The sequence below is a fragment of the Gracilinanus agilis genome, chromosome X (assembly GCF_016433145.1).
Source record: "Gracilinanus agilis isolate LMUSP501 chromosome X, AgileGrace, whole genome shotgun sequence".
In the NCBI taxonomy this organism is placed as follows: Eukaryota; Metazoa; Chordata; class Mammalia; order Didelphimorphia; family Didelphidae; genus Gracilinanus; species Gracilinanus agilis.
The window spans coordinates 66,573,555-66,590,107 of NC_058136.1; the positions used below are offsets into that span (position 1 = coordinate 66,573,555).

Consider the following 16,553-nt stretch of genomic DNA (forward strand, 5'->3'; position numbering starts at 1 on the left):
GAGCAAGTAAGGCTCTTGCTGGTGGTGTTCTAGTATCCAGCCAAGATTCGATGTTCAACAAGGTAGTCATACATTTTTGGACATGGCCACTGCTTTGCTTGACTATGGTTAATTGGTTGCAAGGGCTTTCTTTGTTCCCCTACTAAACTCCCTTCCCCCCGAAAAAAAAAACAAAAACCCGTAACTTTTTTTTTTTTTAACAATACACAGAAGTCTTCATAAGGAAGCACAGACAAGCAGGACAGTTTTGAAAGTACTGTGTAGAATCTGTTGATATCCTTTTATTTTTTAAAAGCAAGCAATATGAAAAGGAGATTCAGTTTCATAAACTTTTTCATGTTTAAATTAAGAATGAAAAAAAAAATTCTTTTAAAAGAACAAATGTCCAGGGCCTGGTGGGAACTGAGCAACAGAAAAGGGAATGGGTTCCCTAAGGCCCACTTCTGCTGGCTCACTGGACCTGCATTTGGAGAGCTGGGACAGAGGTGGGGAAGGTTCCCAATCTAGTAGAAGTATAAGACAAAAATAGAGACAATGACAATATACGTAAGTGCATTACAAAGATGGCAGTGTGGGGCAGTTAGGATAGGATGCCAGGCCTAGAGTCAGAAAGACATGGGCTCAAATCAGGCCCCAGACACTTCCAAGCTCTATGACCCTGGCCAAGTCATTTAACCCCAACTGCTTGGCCTTTATTCTTCTTCTGCTTTAGGATCAATACTTGGTATCTAAAACAGAAGGTTAGAGTTAAAAAAGAAAAGAATGCATTACAGTGGATAGCAGCTAGACTCGGGAGTCAGGAAGACCCAGGTTCAAATCCTACCAGAGATATTGTGTATAACCCTAGGTAAGTCACTTAAGTTTTTAAAGGACCATAGGTGTAGATGAAGAAGGAATCTCAAAGGCCCATCTATTCCATCATTTTAGAGGTGAGGAAATTGAAGCCCAGGGAGAGCAGAGACTTATCCAGTCACACAGGTAGTGTTCAAGCATCAGATGTGAGATTTGAACCTTCTGATACCAGATTCCCCAACTGCAAAATGAGGGGGTTGGACTCAGTGACCTCTAGAGCCACTTCCTAAATCTTCTCAATTTGATTTATGATTTTTCAATCCTAAAACAAAGAGCTAAGGCCCAAGGGGAGGTTTGTTATTGACCAAGGAACACTTCACTAAGGTGGTGTTTGATTTGGAATTGAACAGGCGACTAGAATTCAATAAGGAAAGAGACAGGGACTAAATCCTGGGAACAGAGAGCCCATTTGGTGGGCTGAATAATCCAATCTAGTTGAAGCATAACATACAGAAGATGTGATTAAATAAGGTTAGAAAAATGACAATAATATGAATAATCTGGGGCCAGATTGAATGTCTGACTAAAGAACTTGAATTTGACTGTTGGCAATGGGGAGCCAACGAAGGTTGTTGAGCCAAGAAACAAACCTGACTAGAGCTATGCATTTAGTTATTCTGGCAGCAACACAGACCAATTGGTGGGGAAGCACAGAAGTGGAAAGACTGGCTAAAAGGCTACTGCAACTGTCTAGGTGGGTGGCAATGAGTCTAGAGAGAAACATGTGACCACTGCAGAGGCAAACAAACTTGGTAACCGAATGGACATAAAGAGTGAGGGGAGAAACAATCCCAAGCCACAAATATGGGCAACTGGGTGAAGGATGGTACCATGGACAGGAGTAGTAAAATCAAAAGAAGCCCACTTAGGGGTTAAGGTTTACCTCTTTCAGCTATGTTGAGTTTGCTGTATGTTATGGGCAGAAAGAGATAAAGGTCTTGGAACAGAGCAATTGGGTGGTGGGATAAGATAGCCCTGAGTTCCAATCTGGCCTCAGACACTTATTAGCTTTGCGACCCTGGGCAAGTCACTTCACCCTGTTAGCCTCGTTTCCTCATCTGTAAAATGAGCTGAAAGAAATGATAAATAGGGTCATGAAGAGTTGGATTCAATTGAAATGACTCAACAACCTCCAATAAAGGTCTGAAGCTCAGGAGATCAATACTAGAAAAAGAAATCTGAGGATCACCTACTGGGCCAGCAGTTGAATCTGTGAGAGATTGCAAAAGGAGACTGTAGAAGGTGAAGAGGCAGTGCTGTTCAGTAGAAGGAATCTTAGAAACAGAACCCAGGTTCAAATCCCAGCTTAGCCACTATTATCTCTGTGACAAGGGGCAAGTCTGTTTGTTTTCTCCTCTGAAAAATGAAGGGACTGGACTAGATCAGGTGTCAAACACCAGGCCTTGAGTCCACAACACTCCAAAGTGCAGCTCAAACCACATTAAAATGTCATTGGGAAATATTTGGCAAAGTAAATTGAAATGCAACGGAACATAGATAATGTTAACGTGTGGTTTTCTAAATTAACTCGCAACCCACAGGTACAATTATTTGTGGTTTAGTGGCCCAATTTGGCTCTCTAATTTGACTCCACTGGACTAAATAACCATTAAAGTTCATTCCTGCTCTAATTTTATGATCTCATGCCCTTATGATCTATGATCTTAGTCCTCCCTGGGCCTCAGTTTCTTCTATAAAATGAGAGGACTAGAAGGCCTCTCAAATTCTATCTAGCTCAACATCTATGAGCCTGTGAGAAGGATCATAGGATTAAGAGCTGGAAGAGACCTTAGAAATCCTAACTTTAAAGAGGAGGAAACTGAGGCCCAGGAAGAGGTGACTCACCCATGGTTAAGTAGAGCAAATATTCAAATACAATTTATCCAAACTCCAATGTAATGTTCTTGGCGGCACACCCCACTAGCTGGCATTGTTATGCTGAACTCAATTGTCCCATGGCAGCTATTTTGCTACATACTGAAATGCTTTGAAATAATTTTTCCCCAAGTAGATTAAAATGTCTTTTTTAATTTTTTAAACATAATTTCCATTTCCCAATATTTTTTAACATTACTTCTTATTTCCCTATTCTGCCTTGTAACAAAAACACAAATGAAAGAAGAGGCAGTTTAGCAAATCTAATACATCAACAGTCTATCAGTCTATGTAATGGTCTACATCCCCAGTCTCTGACTCTGATCAAAGAAGAGAAGGTGAAGCGTTTCCTCCTCTCTTCTTCAGGACCAAGCAGTTACTTTAGAAATAATGGAGTTCTCATTGAAATTCGTGTCATCTACAAACATGCCATTTATATTGGAAAGAGTAGTCAAGGGTTCTGGATTCAAATCTTAGCTCTGCTTTTTTGTGACTTAAGCAAGTCATTTCTCCTCCCTAGGTCTCAGTTTCCTCCTCTGAGCAATGAAGAGGCTGAGCCAGGTAATTTCTGAGGTCCCCTTTAGCTCTAAATCTAAGACCCGGCAAGCCCAACAGCTTTCAGATATTTCTCAGGAAAGTTCTCTCGGAATCTTAATAGTCCAATTTGGACTCGAGACCTTTGTGTTTAAAAAAGACAAAAACAGGCCCTTGAAACAAATCAAATCTTGCACATGTTTAAAGAAATCTCTATCATGCTTGAGGTTACTCAGGAAAAAGAAATGCCAAATCTTAGCTATCCACTTGTAGGAATAAATGATCAAAGGAATCATTTTCATGTTGCATAGCATGCTTACCGAGTGCACTTAAATGAAATCTTTATTTATCCTTTAGTTACTAATTATCTACTTTGGTATAGACTTTTTGATGAGAAACACAGCCAACTGTTTGCCACCCTCTGGGGCCATAAAATGATCAGGCCCACCTTGCACAAGAAGTGTCCTAGAGGAAAGATGACTTGCTGGCCAAACGATCACTTTTGAAAGGCTGAGGTACACACACAATTATACCAGCATCGAATGAGTCCTTTCATAAATCTGTTCTTTTCACGAAAGGGGGTGTCCAGAGATTCTTGGCCATGTCACAAGCAGTTAATAGTGACCGTTAATGCACATGGACAATGCTGTCCATGCTCTGGAGTGACAGTACTGAGCTTGTCTGCCTTTTCCGATTGGAAAAAGGACAAAACAAGGGTTAAAGCTTCCAGAGGCTTGGTCTAGATCAGTGATTCCCAAAGTGGGCGCCACCGCCCCCGGTGGATGCTGCAGCGATCCAGGGGAGTGGTGATGGCCACAGGTGCATTGATCTTTCCTATTAATTGCTATTAAAATTTTTTTTAATTAATTTCCAAGGGGCTAAGGAATATCTTTTCTGGAAAGGGGGCGGCAGGCCAAAAAAGTCTGGGAACCCCTGCTCTGGACTATGGACCAGCCCTGAAAGCATCAGCACTTCACATTTGTTAAGGAAACATTTTCTACCCCAGACTGCCCCAATTCCACTTTTTTTACTTTTATATCTAAAGAAAAAAGAAACACATTTATTAATGAGTTGATGAGATCAGAAAGAAAGTAAGTAAAAATCATTCTGTTCCAGAAGTCATCCACATTACCTAGGAGCAATCGATTAACACAGAACAAAGTATGTCAAAACCTAAGAAAAAGTCTTGTAAGAAAAGGCGAACCCACAAAGTCCTGACTTTTGTTGCTTCCAACCAAATATTCAAACTTTTGAGTAAAATGCAGTATCAGAATAGGCTTCCTTCCTGCCCTTTGAAAAATGGTGACCCAAGAAACAGTCCTTCCTTCGAAATAAATTCACATAATTGTCAGGACTATGTATGAGAAACTCGAAAGGAAGAGCTATTTTTAGTAGGAACAAGTTAGGATCCACTTGGCTGGTTGGTTCAAAATATCCTCTAGGTCAAAACTTCCATGCTGGATTTGTCTTTCCGTGAAAAATTACAGAAGCATTTAAAGGTGAATTGTCCCGAAATAAATACAAAACGAGGAAGCAAAATGCTAAGCTGGGCTGGAAAGGAGGAAAGTCTTTTATTGCTACTGGTCAGTCTAGGGACCATTTTTCTTAGGTGATTTCTATGGCTAAAGTGGGAAATCAAACTATTCTACTCCAAGTAAAAATGTATATACAGCTCACCTTTAAATATAAAGCTATTCTAGAGAGTAGAAGTCCATGACATAGAAAGTGTATGGGCTAAGTCATGGTCATCTATAGAATTCACTGTGCATTTGCAATGAATGCCCTCCTACAGAATGGATTTTCGCCTGCCGTCATTATCCAGTGTGCAATGTCGCCAAAGAGGGGAGCCCGACCCACTCCTTTAAAGGAGCCCCCAGAGGGCCCAGAAGCAGTGTAGGCCAGCCTAGGTTCCAAGTGCTTTTCAAAGGCCTTGCCATCCCTGCAGGACAGATATCCAAGAGCATACATAAAGCTGGGTAAAGAGTATATAGCTAAAGAAGAGTTAGTTCTCTTTATAAATAAACCTAGTCTATAGCTGGAGGAAACCATTTGCTGTTCCCCACCAGGAAGAGATCCAGTGAAAAAATGTGCCCTTGCTTCTAGGAAAAGACAACACTTATCGACCCAGGAGATCCTAAATCCTACTTTGAAGTGCCTTTTCAGGCAGCCAGCAAGACATGAAATGCCACGGTGGCATTAAAACGCCATCTTCGTTTTTATCTGTCCCTTCCAGAATTCCTCTGGCCAGGATGGACTCCACCGAGCAACGAGGAATTCCTTACAGCTCTGCTATATTCCAAACATCCCACTGTGCTTTAATTATACAGTGATACAAATGTGCAGTAGTGGCCTGCCTACCTAAGTTTCCAAAATGTTCTACTTGGGTAAGTTCGACACTAATTGCTTTAGCCCAAGGAAAATTCCATGTTGGCTATGAAGAGCCCAGCATGCACATTCGGGGCTAAAGGGTAAGATAAAGAAGAGCATGCTTTTGTCAGAACATGTGGCAGAATTGTGATCCAAAAAGACAGGGCTCTTCTTGTGCTTTTCAAAGAAAACGATGCTTGTTGAAACTCTTTTGAACACTCCTTGCATTTCAGTGAAAGGGTTTTTCTACAAATCTCCCCTTACTCCTCCAGATGTTCAAAGAAGGAAGGAAAAAGGGGGGAAAGGAAAGGAAGACAAAAAGACAGATCAGCCTCTCAGCGAAAGAGAGAAGAACTACACTCTATGGTGATAAGGCAGTATGCTTGAAAGAGAAAGCTGTACGGGAACCGGTGCTATCTGAACTTGATTTCAGGCTCAGACTCAATGCCAATCTAATCAATCACCATGTCGTTCCTGTAGCCGTCGTCTTCTCTCACACACTAGACACAGGGAACCATAATCCTTGAGCAGGGCAGTACTTTGGCTATACGTGGATTTCATGAAGATCAAAGTACGAACCCTTCCAAGCAATTGTCTTTTACCAAAGTGCTGGTGTGGTTGCACAGCCCTGGCTTTCTCTTGCCCCTCCCACCCATCCCCTCACCCCTTCACCATGTCCACACTCTCTCTGACAGTCAAGAAAGGAGAGACAGGAGGCAGAGGCCCAAAGCGGCTGGAGTCTTCTGTTCCCTTCGGGCTCTTTGGCTTCTCTGGCTTCCTGGTTTAATGAGGCGTAAAGGTGAGAATCATCCAGCTGATGACAAAGTAGAAGAGGAAGATGGGGTAGACAGCGAGGGCTTTTCGGTTTGGAGGCTGGCTATCAGCCAGGAACGCTGTGGATGCTGAACGATGACAACGAAAACCAAATTGACAAAGGTCAATCCTGGCTTTGGAGCTGGGAAAGTCCTGAGAGGTCATGGAGTTCAGCTAACCCCCACCCCGCCATTTTACAGAGGAGAAAACTGAGGCCCAGGGAGAGAATGGAACTAACCCAAGGTCACAAAAAGGACTCTGGTTTTAGAGCGGGGAGGGCCCTTAGTGGTCATGGAGCCCAGCCCCCTCATTTTACAGAGGAGAAAACAGCCCCAGAGAGGCTAGATGACTAGCTCCTGGTCACAGAGATACTAAGGCTTTGGTGCAATTCTCAGGTTCAAATCCCATGATTTCTGAGACCCCAACACCTGCCTTCATGAAGTGTATAGCTCCCAGACACCCATATTCTGTCTTATTGGAGAGGCAGAGAATTGGTGTTTTCTTACCTAAGGTGGACCAGGCAAACATCGCAATCACAACGATAAACCGGATAAGGAAGTTGATAGGCCCCATACTAGCCAGAAGTACCAGTCGGCACACCAGCATACCCACTGTTAAGGGCAAGACACAGTAACCCAAGACACACAGACTCTGAAAGAATGATCTGGGGAAAAGACAAAGCCAGGAAGTTAGAGAATGACCATCGCTGCAGGTTGGATTATTTCAGGGACTCAGCTACAATACAGAAAACTCAGAACAAGCATACACAGCCTGCTAGAATATGGCACACTTCCCCCTGCCCCAAGCCCTAGTGTAAAAAAAGGTGTTGTGATCCATGAAAATGGTTTCATTCTCTGCTTAGCTCCCCTTGAAGTTGTTTTGCCAAATTAAGTCTTTTACTACTACCTACAGCAGCCAGAGCCTCAGAACAGGAGGCCTTCTTCCCCCAAGTGGGCTTCCAAGGTGACAAAGATCACCTGGGGGCCCTCTGCAACCAGTTCTACCACCAGAGCAGAGCCATCTCTGGCAAGGAGGGCCTCCCTTTCGAAGACTAGGGAGTGATCCCAGTCTGGTTATGACCCACAGAAAAGAGAGAAAAGGCTTTAGTTTTAAGTGTTTCCCCAATACTCACATGGTCCCCCCAAGAAGTTTTGAATTGAGTGTTATGACAACTGCACCAAACCAGATGATGACAAAAACTTCAGCAAACTGGGGTCCTCCATCTTCCTTACTATCCACGGAGCCCCCCTGAAGCATCCTGAGCAGGGAAACAAAAGATCAAACCAGGATTGATTAGACAGTACTTAATCGATCGATCAATCAACCAATCAATATGTATTTCTCGTATCAATTCTAAGAAGAGCAGCAAGGGCTGGGCAATTGGGCCTAAGTGACTTGCCCAGGGTCACACAGCTAGGAAGTACTTGTCTGAGGCCAGATTTGAACCCAGGCCCTACTGACTCCAGCCCTGGCCCCTCTATCCACTGGGCTACCTAACTGCCCCCAACATATACTACTTAAGCACCTTCTACAGGCTCTGTGCTACTTGCTATGGACACAAAAGACTTAAGAGACAACACTTACTTTTCTCAAGGAATTCACATCCTAACAGCAGAGATAACAAGGATATATAAAACTACATAAAGAATAAATATGAGAAGAAATCCAAGGTTGTTGGGAAATAAGGGCATTAGCAGTTGGGGCTGCGTGATCTATGCCTTATTACAGGATGAGAGAGATTCAAGGCAGAGGAGAGGAGAGAAAACATTTAAGTCTGGGGATGCCTAGTGCAATTAGGGCAGGACAAAGGCAGTAAGAATTTCTTGGTTAAAGGAGGCGCTCTAAGGGCCAGCAGGTCAGTGTCCTCGGCCACCCTCTGCTTACTAACATCCATTTCAGGGGATGCAGTGTGGCACAGAAGATTTCACTGAGAGGCCTGCCTCCCAGGTCTAGTTTCTCTACTTACTCCCCGATGACCCCTGGCAAATCAGTTTCTCTCTCTGGGTTTCAGGTTCCTCATACATAAAAGGCACATCCCAATTCAAATAGTCTAAGTGGGCTCCGGCCACCAGGTGGCGATGTGACCAGAGAGAGACTAGTGTGGCTGGGTGGCCTGTTGGGGACTCCTGGATTAGGGTCCCCGGCCTACCTACCTCTAAATGGAAAGATCTGGATTCACTTACATTTAGCGAATATAGACTGAGCTTCCCATAAAGGCACAATCTTTCAGTCGTAGACTTAGAGACCACTTACAGGAACTGCTGATCTGCTGAAATTTGGTTGGGTTTTTTTAAAGTATGGGAGCTCACTGGCAGGGCTGCATAGTGGATGGAGAGCTGAGCACGGTCAGGAAGAACTACGTTCAAACGTTACTTCTGAAAACGTACTGGTGGCGCACTAGGCATCGCTCAAAGATGGGAAGTTTCAGAACAAGAGCAGACCTACATTAGAAGTTCCTCAGCAGGAGGTCCCTATTCATTTTTATGGTCCTGATTCTTTGGAATTTCCCCTTTTGATCCAGTACCCCGGCTCTAGGCAAGACCTGAAGCTGTCCAGTTGCTGGCCTGCACTAGTAGGGAGAGGGAGCTTCTTTCCTTACTCAGGAGCCTTGTGTCCCTTGATCTGGCCCAGTGCTCTAACCTGGGGACATTCTTTGGAGCCTTAATTCTGTAACCCGTGCATGTTGCCGTCTGGAACTGGAAGAAGAAGCATCTCCTGAGACCACAGATAGCTTACACTCCTGTATTGTCACGTGGGTAAGTTAGGCTGGCTTCCTTGGCCTAGCTGGGCCAATTCTAAACTCTGCCTATCCGGCTGTTGGGCCTTGCGGCTTACAGCTTCATTTATTTAGTCTTCTAACCTCCCTCTTCTCTTTATCCCTACTCACCTTCCTGATTGTAAATAAACTCCTCAACCCGATGCTGACTTGGGTCTGATTTAATTACGGAATCAACCTGAATTGTTGATTCCTGGCGGCCACATATTTTAAAGATATAACTATAATAACTAAATTTTAATTCTTACAACATCCCTTAAAGCTTTGTGTTCCCCACAAATTGGAGAAAAAATGCTATTTCTGCCTTCATCGCAGTCACTAATACAAGTGCTGAGCGAGATGGAGCCAAAGGGCAAGTCAGGCCTTGGGGCACTCTGCTCATCAACCCCTCTAGGCCTATCCGTGTCAAATCTCTCCAACACTAATATCACCTCACCTACATTTTGCCATCTCGTCCGCAAAGGCGGTGTCAGAGCTTTGTCAAATGGGCTTGTTGAAAACCAAGCATTTGGCCTTTCCCCAATTTAGGATCTCAGACTCAAGAGGCTGAGAAGGGGCCATAGCACTCTGGCTCATTGAAATTTAGCATTTTCTTTAATTACTTAAAAACATTATGCAGAAAAAGGGTCCAGAGGCTTCACCAGACTTCCAAAGAGGGGTCCATCATGGCACACATAAAGGTGAAGAGCCCCTGCTTTATATAAATTAACCTACTTGACAATACCAACTGGTGTTTATAGTACTTTAACTGTTAAGGCACTTATTATCTCATTAGACTGCCATAACCCTATCAAGTAGATATCATGACCATTTTACCCACGAGTAAACTGAGACTAAGAGACTTGACTGATGTCAAGATAGCTAGGAAGCAGCAGTCAGAAGCCCTGGGTTCAGGTCCAGCGTTTGACAGTCCTCTTTTCTCAATGTCAAAAACTGATGATGGTGGTGGTTCTCCACAGATGCTAAATGGATCTTACTCCTCAGTTTCTAATGCAATGAGTAAAGGTTTCAACTAGTCAGTTTCTGGATCAAAGGCAGGAGAGACAGTCCAAAGACAACTCCCAAATCCATACCATCCTAGAACCCCAAATGAAACGAGAAACGGTAAGCAGCTTGGTAAGCCCTGAATTAGATCTGTGCTCCAACCCTCATTTCAAACCATCTGGTCCTCAGTTTCCTCCTCTGTAAAAAGCAGAAGGTTAGGATGATATACATACTGCCTATGTCAGAGGGCCGGGAGAATCTGCTGAGAAGAAGAGATCAAGGATGTTTCCCCTTATTCCCTCTCTAGCCTCTCCTTCCACATCAGTGCTTCCCAAAGTGGGCACCACCGCCCCCTGGTGGGTGCTGCAGCGATCCAGCGGGGCGGTGATGACCACAGGTGCATTTAGCTTTCCTATTAATTGCTATTAAAATTTAAAAAAAAATTAATTTCCAGGGCATTAAGTAATATTTTTTCTGGAAAGGGGGCGGCAGGCCAAAGAAGTTTGGGAAGCACTGTTCCACATAAACAAACACACACGACATCAGGGATGCCCAACCTTTGTTGGTCCTCATACTCCTTGGCTTTCAGTAAAGTTTCCCATGTCTCCTAATCAATATGAAAGTCAACAAATTCTACAGTTTATCACACATAGGCACAGAAGAGAAAAAAATGCAATTAATGTCAATAGGTTAACAGAGTAATTTGGCCAACATTCCCCGCACTCCCTTGGCAAGCTTCTTGTTCTTCCCAAGAGGTCCGCTGAACCACTGAACTAGAATCAACTACATCAGACTGGGATTCTATCCTATCTGCTACAAAACAAGCGCTCGCTCACTCGTGCTCTTGCTCTCTCCTCTCTTTCCCTCTCCTCCCCCTTTCTTTCCCTTTTCTTCCTCTTCCCTCCTCATCTCTTCTTCCTCTCTTCTCCCCTCTTCAGTTCTTTTGGCACTATTTTCTTTCTATTTATGCTGATCCATAGACAGATGATTTGTTCTCAGGATAACAAAAGGGAGGATGATGGAAAGGCAGGTCTGGCTAACGTGGGAGATGAAGAATGACTGATAAGCATGGGTGGCATAGTTGAAGGAGCACTAACCCTAGAAACTTCTATGGACCAGTGTGCAAGGCTTGCTCCAAACTGCAGATTTAGGGATCTGAAGACATCAAGAGGCTACGGGGTTATAGAAACACAATGAAAACGTATGAAAACAATGAAAAATTATGTAAACACAGTGAAAAAGTCCAACACGAAATCAAGTCAGTCAAACATTGTTTCAATTGTGAAAGTCCACAACGGGTTCTAAATAAAGGCTTACTTCAAAAGGAAGAAATGAGTACTTACAATGCAAGGGAAACACAAAGGACTAAAGGGCCCCAGAGATCCCCTACAAGGCAAAATGATAAGAGTTAGACTGGATTGAGCAAAGGAAAGGAAGAACGTCCCGTTAAGGCACCTTATAACACTGGTATGTTCTCCCCTACTGCGATCTTTCCCACTCCTGAAATTTGGGCATTAAAGAGGCCCTGTCAGACTAACCCCACCCAACCTATCTTTACTACTCTCATTCTTTCTCACTCTGTTCCTCTGAATCTATTCCTTCCTCTCCTGGCACTTCACCCTCACTGGGAGCCATCCCCTAGTTGAGTCACTCTTCCCACCTAATGAACCATAGTCCAGCATTAAGTGCCAGCACCAGCAAGCTGGTCTAGATTGGGCTAGTGCTATGGCCTTCTGCCAATGCTGATTTCTGAGCCTTAATTCCCACATCCAGAAAACCGGGAATCCCATCTGCCCTGCCTAGCTCACAAGCTCATTTCGAAGACTGAACGAGAGATGTGTAAAACCTTATTGATAATTTCAAAAGCCCGATACAAATATCATCTTTGTCCTCAAGTTCACAAGGCACTGCTTAAAACCCACATCTCAGGCTGAAGAAAGGCACAGATCCACACCTAAGCTTGAAGTTTCTTTGAGGAGGTTCAACTGAGTTCAGCCCTCTCAATTTATCCCTGTGAGCAACTCTGGTGTAAAAGCTCCCTCCACTGGCCCAAACGGGCAACTTGGTTGCAATTTACAGTTTGAATGTGATGTCTGGGGCATAGAGAGCAAAGTGACTTGCTCAGTGTCTCACAGCCAGGCCTGCCAAAGGGTGGCTCTTGAACCCAAGGCTTCCTGATTTCAAGGCTGGCTGGTTTTCTAATCATGCTGACTATTCCACTCCATCTGACAAACTAAAGAGAATATAGGCATATGTTAAGACTCATTTCCAGACATTTATTTCTGTAGGCAAAATGTCCGAAGCAGCTAGGGAGCCTTACAATGAACAGAGCACTGGGCCTCAAATCTGGAAGATAAGAATTCAAATCCAGCCTCAGATGTTAGCTCTGTGACTCTGGGCAAGTCACTTAACTTTGCCTCAGTTTCCTCACCTCTAAAATGGGGGTAATAATAGCGCCTACCTGCCAGGGATATTATGAGGATCAAATATTTGTAAAAAGCAAATAGGTACTTAAATTCTCATTCCCTTCTTCCCCTCCTCCATCATGTGCAAACAGCCAGAGGAGTCCACCCAACTACAGAGAAACAGCTGGGTTCAGGACTTTTTAAAAAGTGAATTAAAGAACTATGAGCAGAGACGATGAGTTTCAGCACAATGGATTTTGCCTTTACTCCATCTTAACTAAAGATGTTTACATCTCTGCGATTAGCCGTAATTGTTAACTGAATGTGTTGTTTTTCTTAAGTTGCACTCAAGCTTTTGTCAGGCTATAGCAGGGAGGGGAGTGCCTGCTTCCCGGCCTTAAAGCTGCAGCCAGAAAGTTTCTCTCCCTGATCCTGATCCTGCGTCCCCAACCCCCAATCCCCTCAGCCTACCTAATTCCTGGTAGTCAGGTCAGACCAATTTCCCCATGGTACTTTTTACCCTACGTGAGTCATGGCTAATGTCCATCAGGGGATCAATAAATCGAGCCTGTGCTAAACTGAGTTCTGCCTGCTTTTTCTAATTTATCTGTTCTGATTAGGGGACCTGAGGACATCAAAAGGGTATTTAAAAAGCCAGCAGCAAGCATACAACAACAGCCTTGAGGAAAAAGAATGCAAACAAGCTGAACTTATTATTTTTCAAGGCTACTAAAACATGGTAGTAACAAGCAGCCATAGGATCTATAAGCAAACTTTTTTTTTAAACCCTTACTGTCTTAGAAACAAGATATGGGGTAGGCAATTAATTGGTTAAGTGACTTCCTGAGTAAGCTACCAGCTGAGTGAGACAATATAGAATTTCAAGGTAGAAAGGTCTTTAGCAATTATCCCAACCTAATCTCTGATCTGTTAAAGAGGGAAACTGAGGTCCCACAAAGGGAAGTGATTTGTCCAAGGTCACATATCTCCCTGATTTATCCAGCAATGTTTCCAGTTTGCTACATGGCTTCACATTAAGTCTTCATTATTTTCGATTTTAAGGTCCTCAAGGGCACATACTCTATCTTATTTCTCTTTGTACACATAGTAGGCTAAATATTTAATGAGGGGAAAAAGTTTACTGCTTATCCCATTGTATGTCTCTGGACACTATGAGCTAGTTAAAGCCCAAAGGGCCATCATTCTATTTCCAGATATCTCTCTCTATACTGGGAGTCGGCTGTTTCTCTTCTCTGGCTATGGAGGTCGACTGGGGCATTGTCTATAGGCAAGGCGATTGGTGCCTAATCACTGAGGATGCAGGAGAAACTTTCCCTCTTTAGAATTCCACTCTTTCTACCGGCATTTCTTCCTCAAGTGCTTTCATGGTTTCTTTGGAGATCATGCAAAGTTGCGTGTCCCTGCAACACCTTTCCCTTCCTAAAACTCTAACAGAGGTAAGATAAAAAGAATGGAATCTTGAAAACCTGATACTCACAATCTCTCAAGAGTGCATTGCTTTTTTTGGGGTACATGACATGAACAAATTTTTTCCCAACCGCCTTCAGGTCTCGAATCTGAAAGACACAAAGCACTGACATAGTGCACTCAGGTGGGCTGCCAATACAACCTCATCATTCTCCTGATCTTCAGTATGAACCCTGGCAAATAGAATGTTAGAACAGGAATGCCTCTGGGATTATCTAAACATTTTCCAAATGGGGAACCTGAGGCTCAGAGAAATTATTTTTTAGTATGAACCCTGGGGAATATAATGTTAGAAATCAGAATACCTCTGGGTTATCTAGACATTTTATAAATAGGGCATCTGAGGCCCAGAGAAATCATTTTCTAGAATGAACCCTAGTAAATATAATGATAGAACTAGAATGCCTCAGAGATTATCTAGACATTTTACAAATGGGGAAACTGAAGCTCAGAGAAGGTATTTTAAAGCTGAAAGGGCCCATTTTATCGAGGGGTGTTTCAAGGTTTTTTAGTAGTGAGCCACATGAGCAGAAACCAAATGAATTACGAAGACTGATTAATGCCTTGGGGTATGATGGCCAGTAGCAGTCACTTATACAACAGTGACTTGCCAGTCCAACTGTGTCAAAAACAAACACAAAAACTTCCCCCCCTAAAAATTCAAGCTGAGGAGGTTTTGAGGGCAAATATTGACTATATATAGTCACCATATCCATTATTTCTGCTGTTTCTCTTGGTCACAAAGGAAGGCCCAATTGTTGCAGTGGGATGAGGATGAGTATATCCAGAAATGCCAGTCATAGAAAAGCCAAAGGCAGCAAGACAATCCATTTGTTTAGAAACCCTCAGGCTGAGCTGAACCCCAGGTGTCTAACTGCAAACTGCATGCCTGGCACCTAGACCTAATCACTCATTTTACAGTGGAAGAAAGGAAGCTTCAGAGAAGCTTCAGGACTTGCCAATGAGATTTTTAGGCAAGCTTGTTCCATGGAGTCCTCTGGCTGCAAGGGTCCATATTTTAAGGCTCATACGTTTGTGTTCAGGCTGGAAAGGCTCTAGAGAATGAGAATAAATTCTGATCTTATAACAGCCACACTGTTAAAGCTGCACAGGTAGGCCATATAATATCTATCTGAAAGGTATGACAGGGGGCCCATCAGCCTGACACCTGGTTAAAGGCACCAAATGCCATATACTTATTTGGTTTCTTAAAACTTCCATTTTAACTGGTAAGTGAATCGTAAGAGTCAGACAAAGAATCAACTGTGAGTATAACCCTGAATGTTATTTCAATAAGCAAACATGAACACAAAATTATTTCTCATGCAAAGGTGGCAGTAACCCATGATGGAATGAAGATGAGATTTGGCATCTGTCAGAAGGCCTGGATTTTGATCATGGCCTGGCCACTTCCTAGCTGAGTGACCTGGGGCAAACTGGTCTATTTCTCTGGGCCTCGGTTTCCCCAACTCTAAATCTTTCTCTAACAGGCTTCATCACTCATTCCCAGGCCACTCAATTCGTAGACTGATCCTCTTTCACTACATTGCCTGTAGTCCAACTTACAATGGTTTCTCTAACAGGTTCATCTAACGTAGAATAGTCCTCATCCTGGGAGTGAGATGACATTGGCACCGTGATCTCTCCCTCCACAGGGATATCTTCTGAGATGGACACATCAGAAAGACCTAAAAACTGGGTGAGGTTAAAAAAAAAAGGTAATTAAAATTACAGACTAATTTTCATTTTCTTCAGAGACATGTTGAAGGTTTTATAGATCGGTTAGTGAAATAAATTGCCTCAGTATTATTTAACAATGAATGACACCTAGAACTGATTTCCTTGAAGCTTGGGGGGGAGGGGAGGGTGCTTTATGATACAATAAAAAAAAAATGACTAGGGGGCAGCTGGGTAGCTCAGTGGATTGAGAGCCAGGCCTAGGGACGGGAGGTCCTAGGCTCAAATCCGGCCTCAGACACTTCCCAGCTGTGTGACCCTGGGCAAGTCACTTGACCCCCATTGCCTACCCTTACCACTCTTCCACCTATAAGTCAATACACAGAAGTTAAGGGTTTAAAATTTAAAAAAAAAAAATGACTAGAAGATGCATTTAACTGTTGAGCTTTGGTTTTCTCATTTGTTAAACAAGGAAGTTGGGCTGGATGATCCCAGTAGTCCCTTCTGGCACTCAATTGAAGATCTGAAGCCAGAAATTTGAGTCAGAACAATTCAAAGTTTTACAAAATTGAGTTCATTCATAGAGTGAGGGAAGGTAGAGAAAGTGCTTTCTTCACAAGAACCCTGTCAAGTATCCTTAGTAGGTATCCTTAGTGCTGGGAGTGGACATGTAATTATACCATTGGAGGGAGGGGCTAGTGAGCAACTCCCTTGACCAACACCACCTAGTTTTCGTGGCAACTGATCTTAAGAGTTACCAAGAGGTTCCGAGGCTTGACAGA

General features: G+C 43.3%; 1 protein-coding gene across 1 annotated transcript; it reads right to left on the minus strand.

Moving 5' to 3' along the window:
• Positions 1 to 254: 254 nt before the first annotated feature.
• YIPF6 (Yip1 domain family member 6) lies at positions 255 to 15,741 on the minus strand. Its single transcript, XM_044682472.1, has 6 exons — positions 15,661 to 15,741; positions 14,105 to 14,183; positions 11,545 to 11,587; positions 7,574 to 7,699; positions 6,948 to 7,105; positions 255 to 503 (listed from the first exon to the last, which is right to left on the minus strand). The coding sequence occupies exons 1-6, from the start codon at positions 15,721 to 15,723 to the stop codon at positions 370 to 372; spliced, it is 603 nt and encodes a 200-aa protein (XP_044538407.1). The 5' UTR covers positions 15,724 to 15,741; the 3' UTR covers positions 255 to 369.
• Positions 15,742 to 16,553: the final 812 nt, after the last annotated feature.

What these genes read in the sequence shown, in the direction of transcription:
- YIPF6 (XM_044682472.1), bottom strand. Translation starts at nt 15,723, where the DNA reads ATGTCATCTCACTCCCAGGATGAGGACTATTCTACGTTAGATGAACCT. An exon ending in CAATGCACTCTTGAGAGATT is followed by an intron (nt 11,588 to 14,104) that starts GTGAGTATCAGG and finishes TTTGCCTTGTAG; the next exon opens with GGGATCTCTGGGGCCCTTTA. An exon ending in CTTTGTGTTTCCCTTGCATT is followed by an intron (nt 7,700 to 11,544) that starts GTAAGTACTCAT and finishes TTCCCTGCTCAG; the next exon opens with GATGCTTCAGGGGGGCTCCG.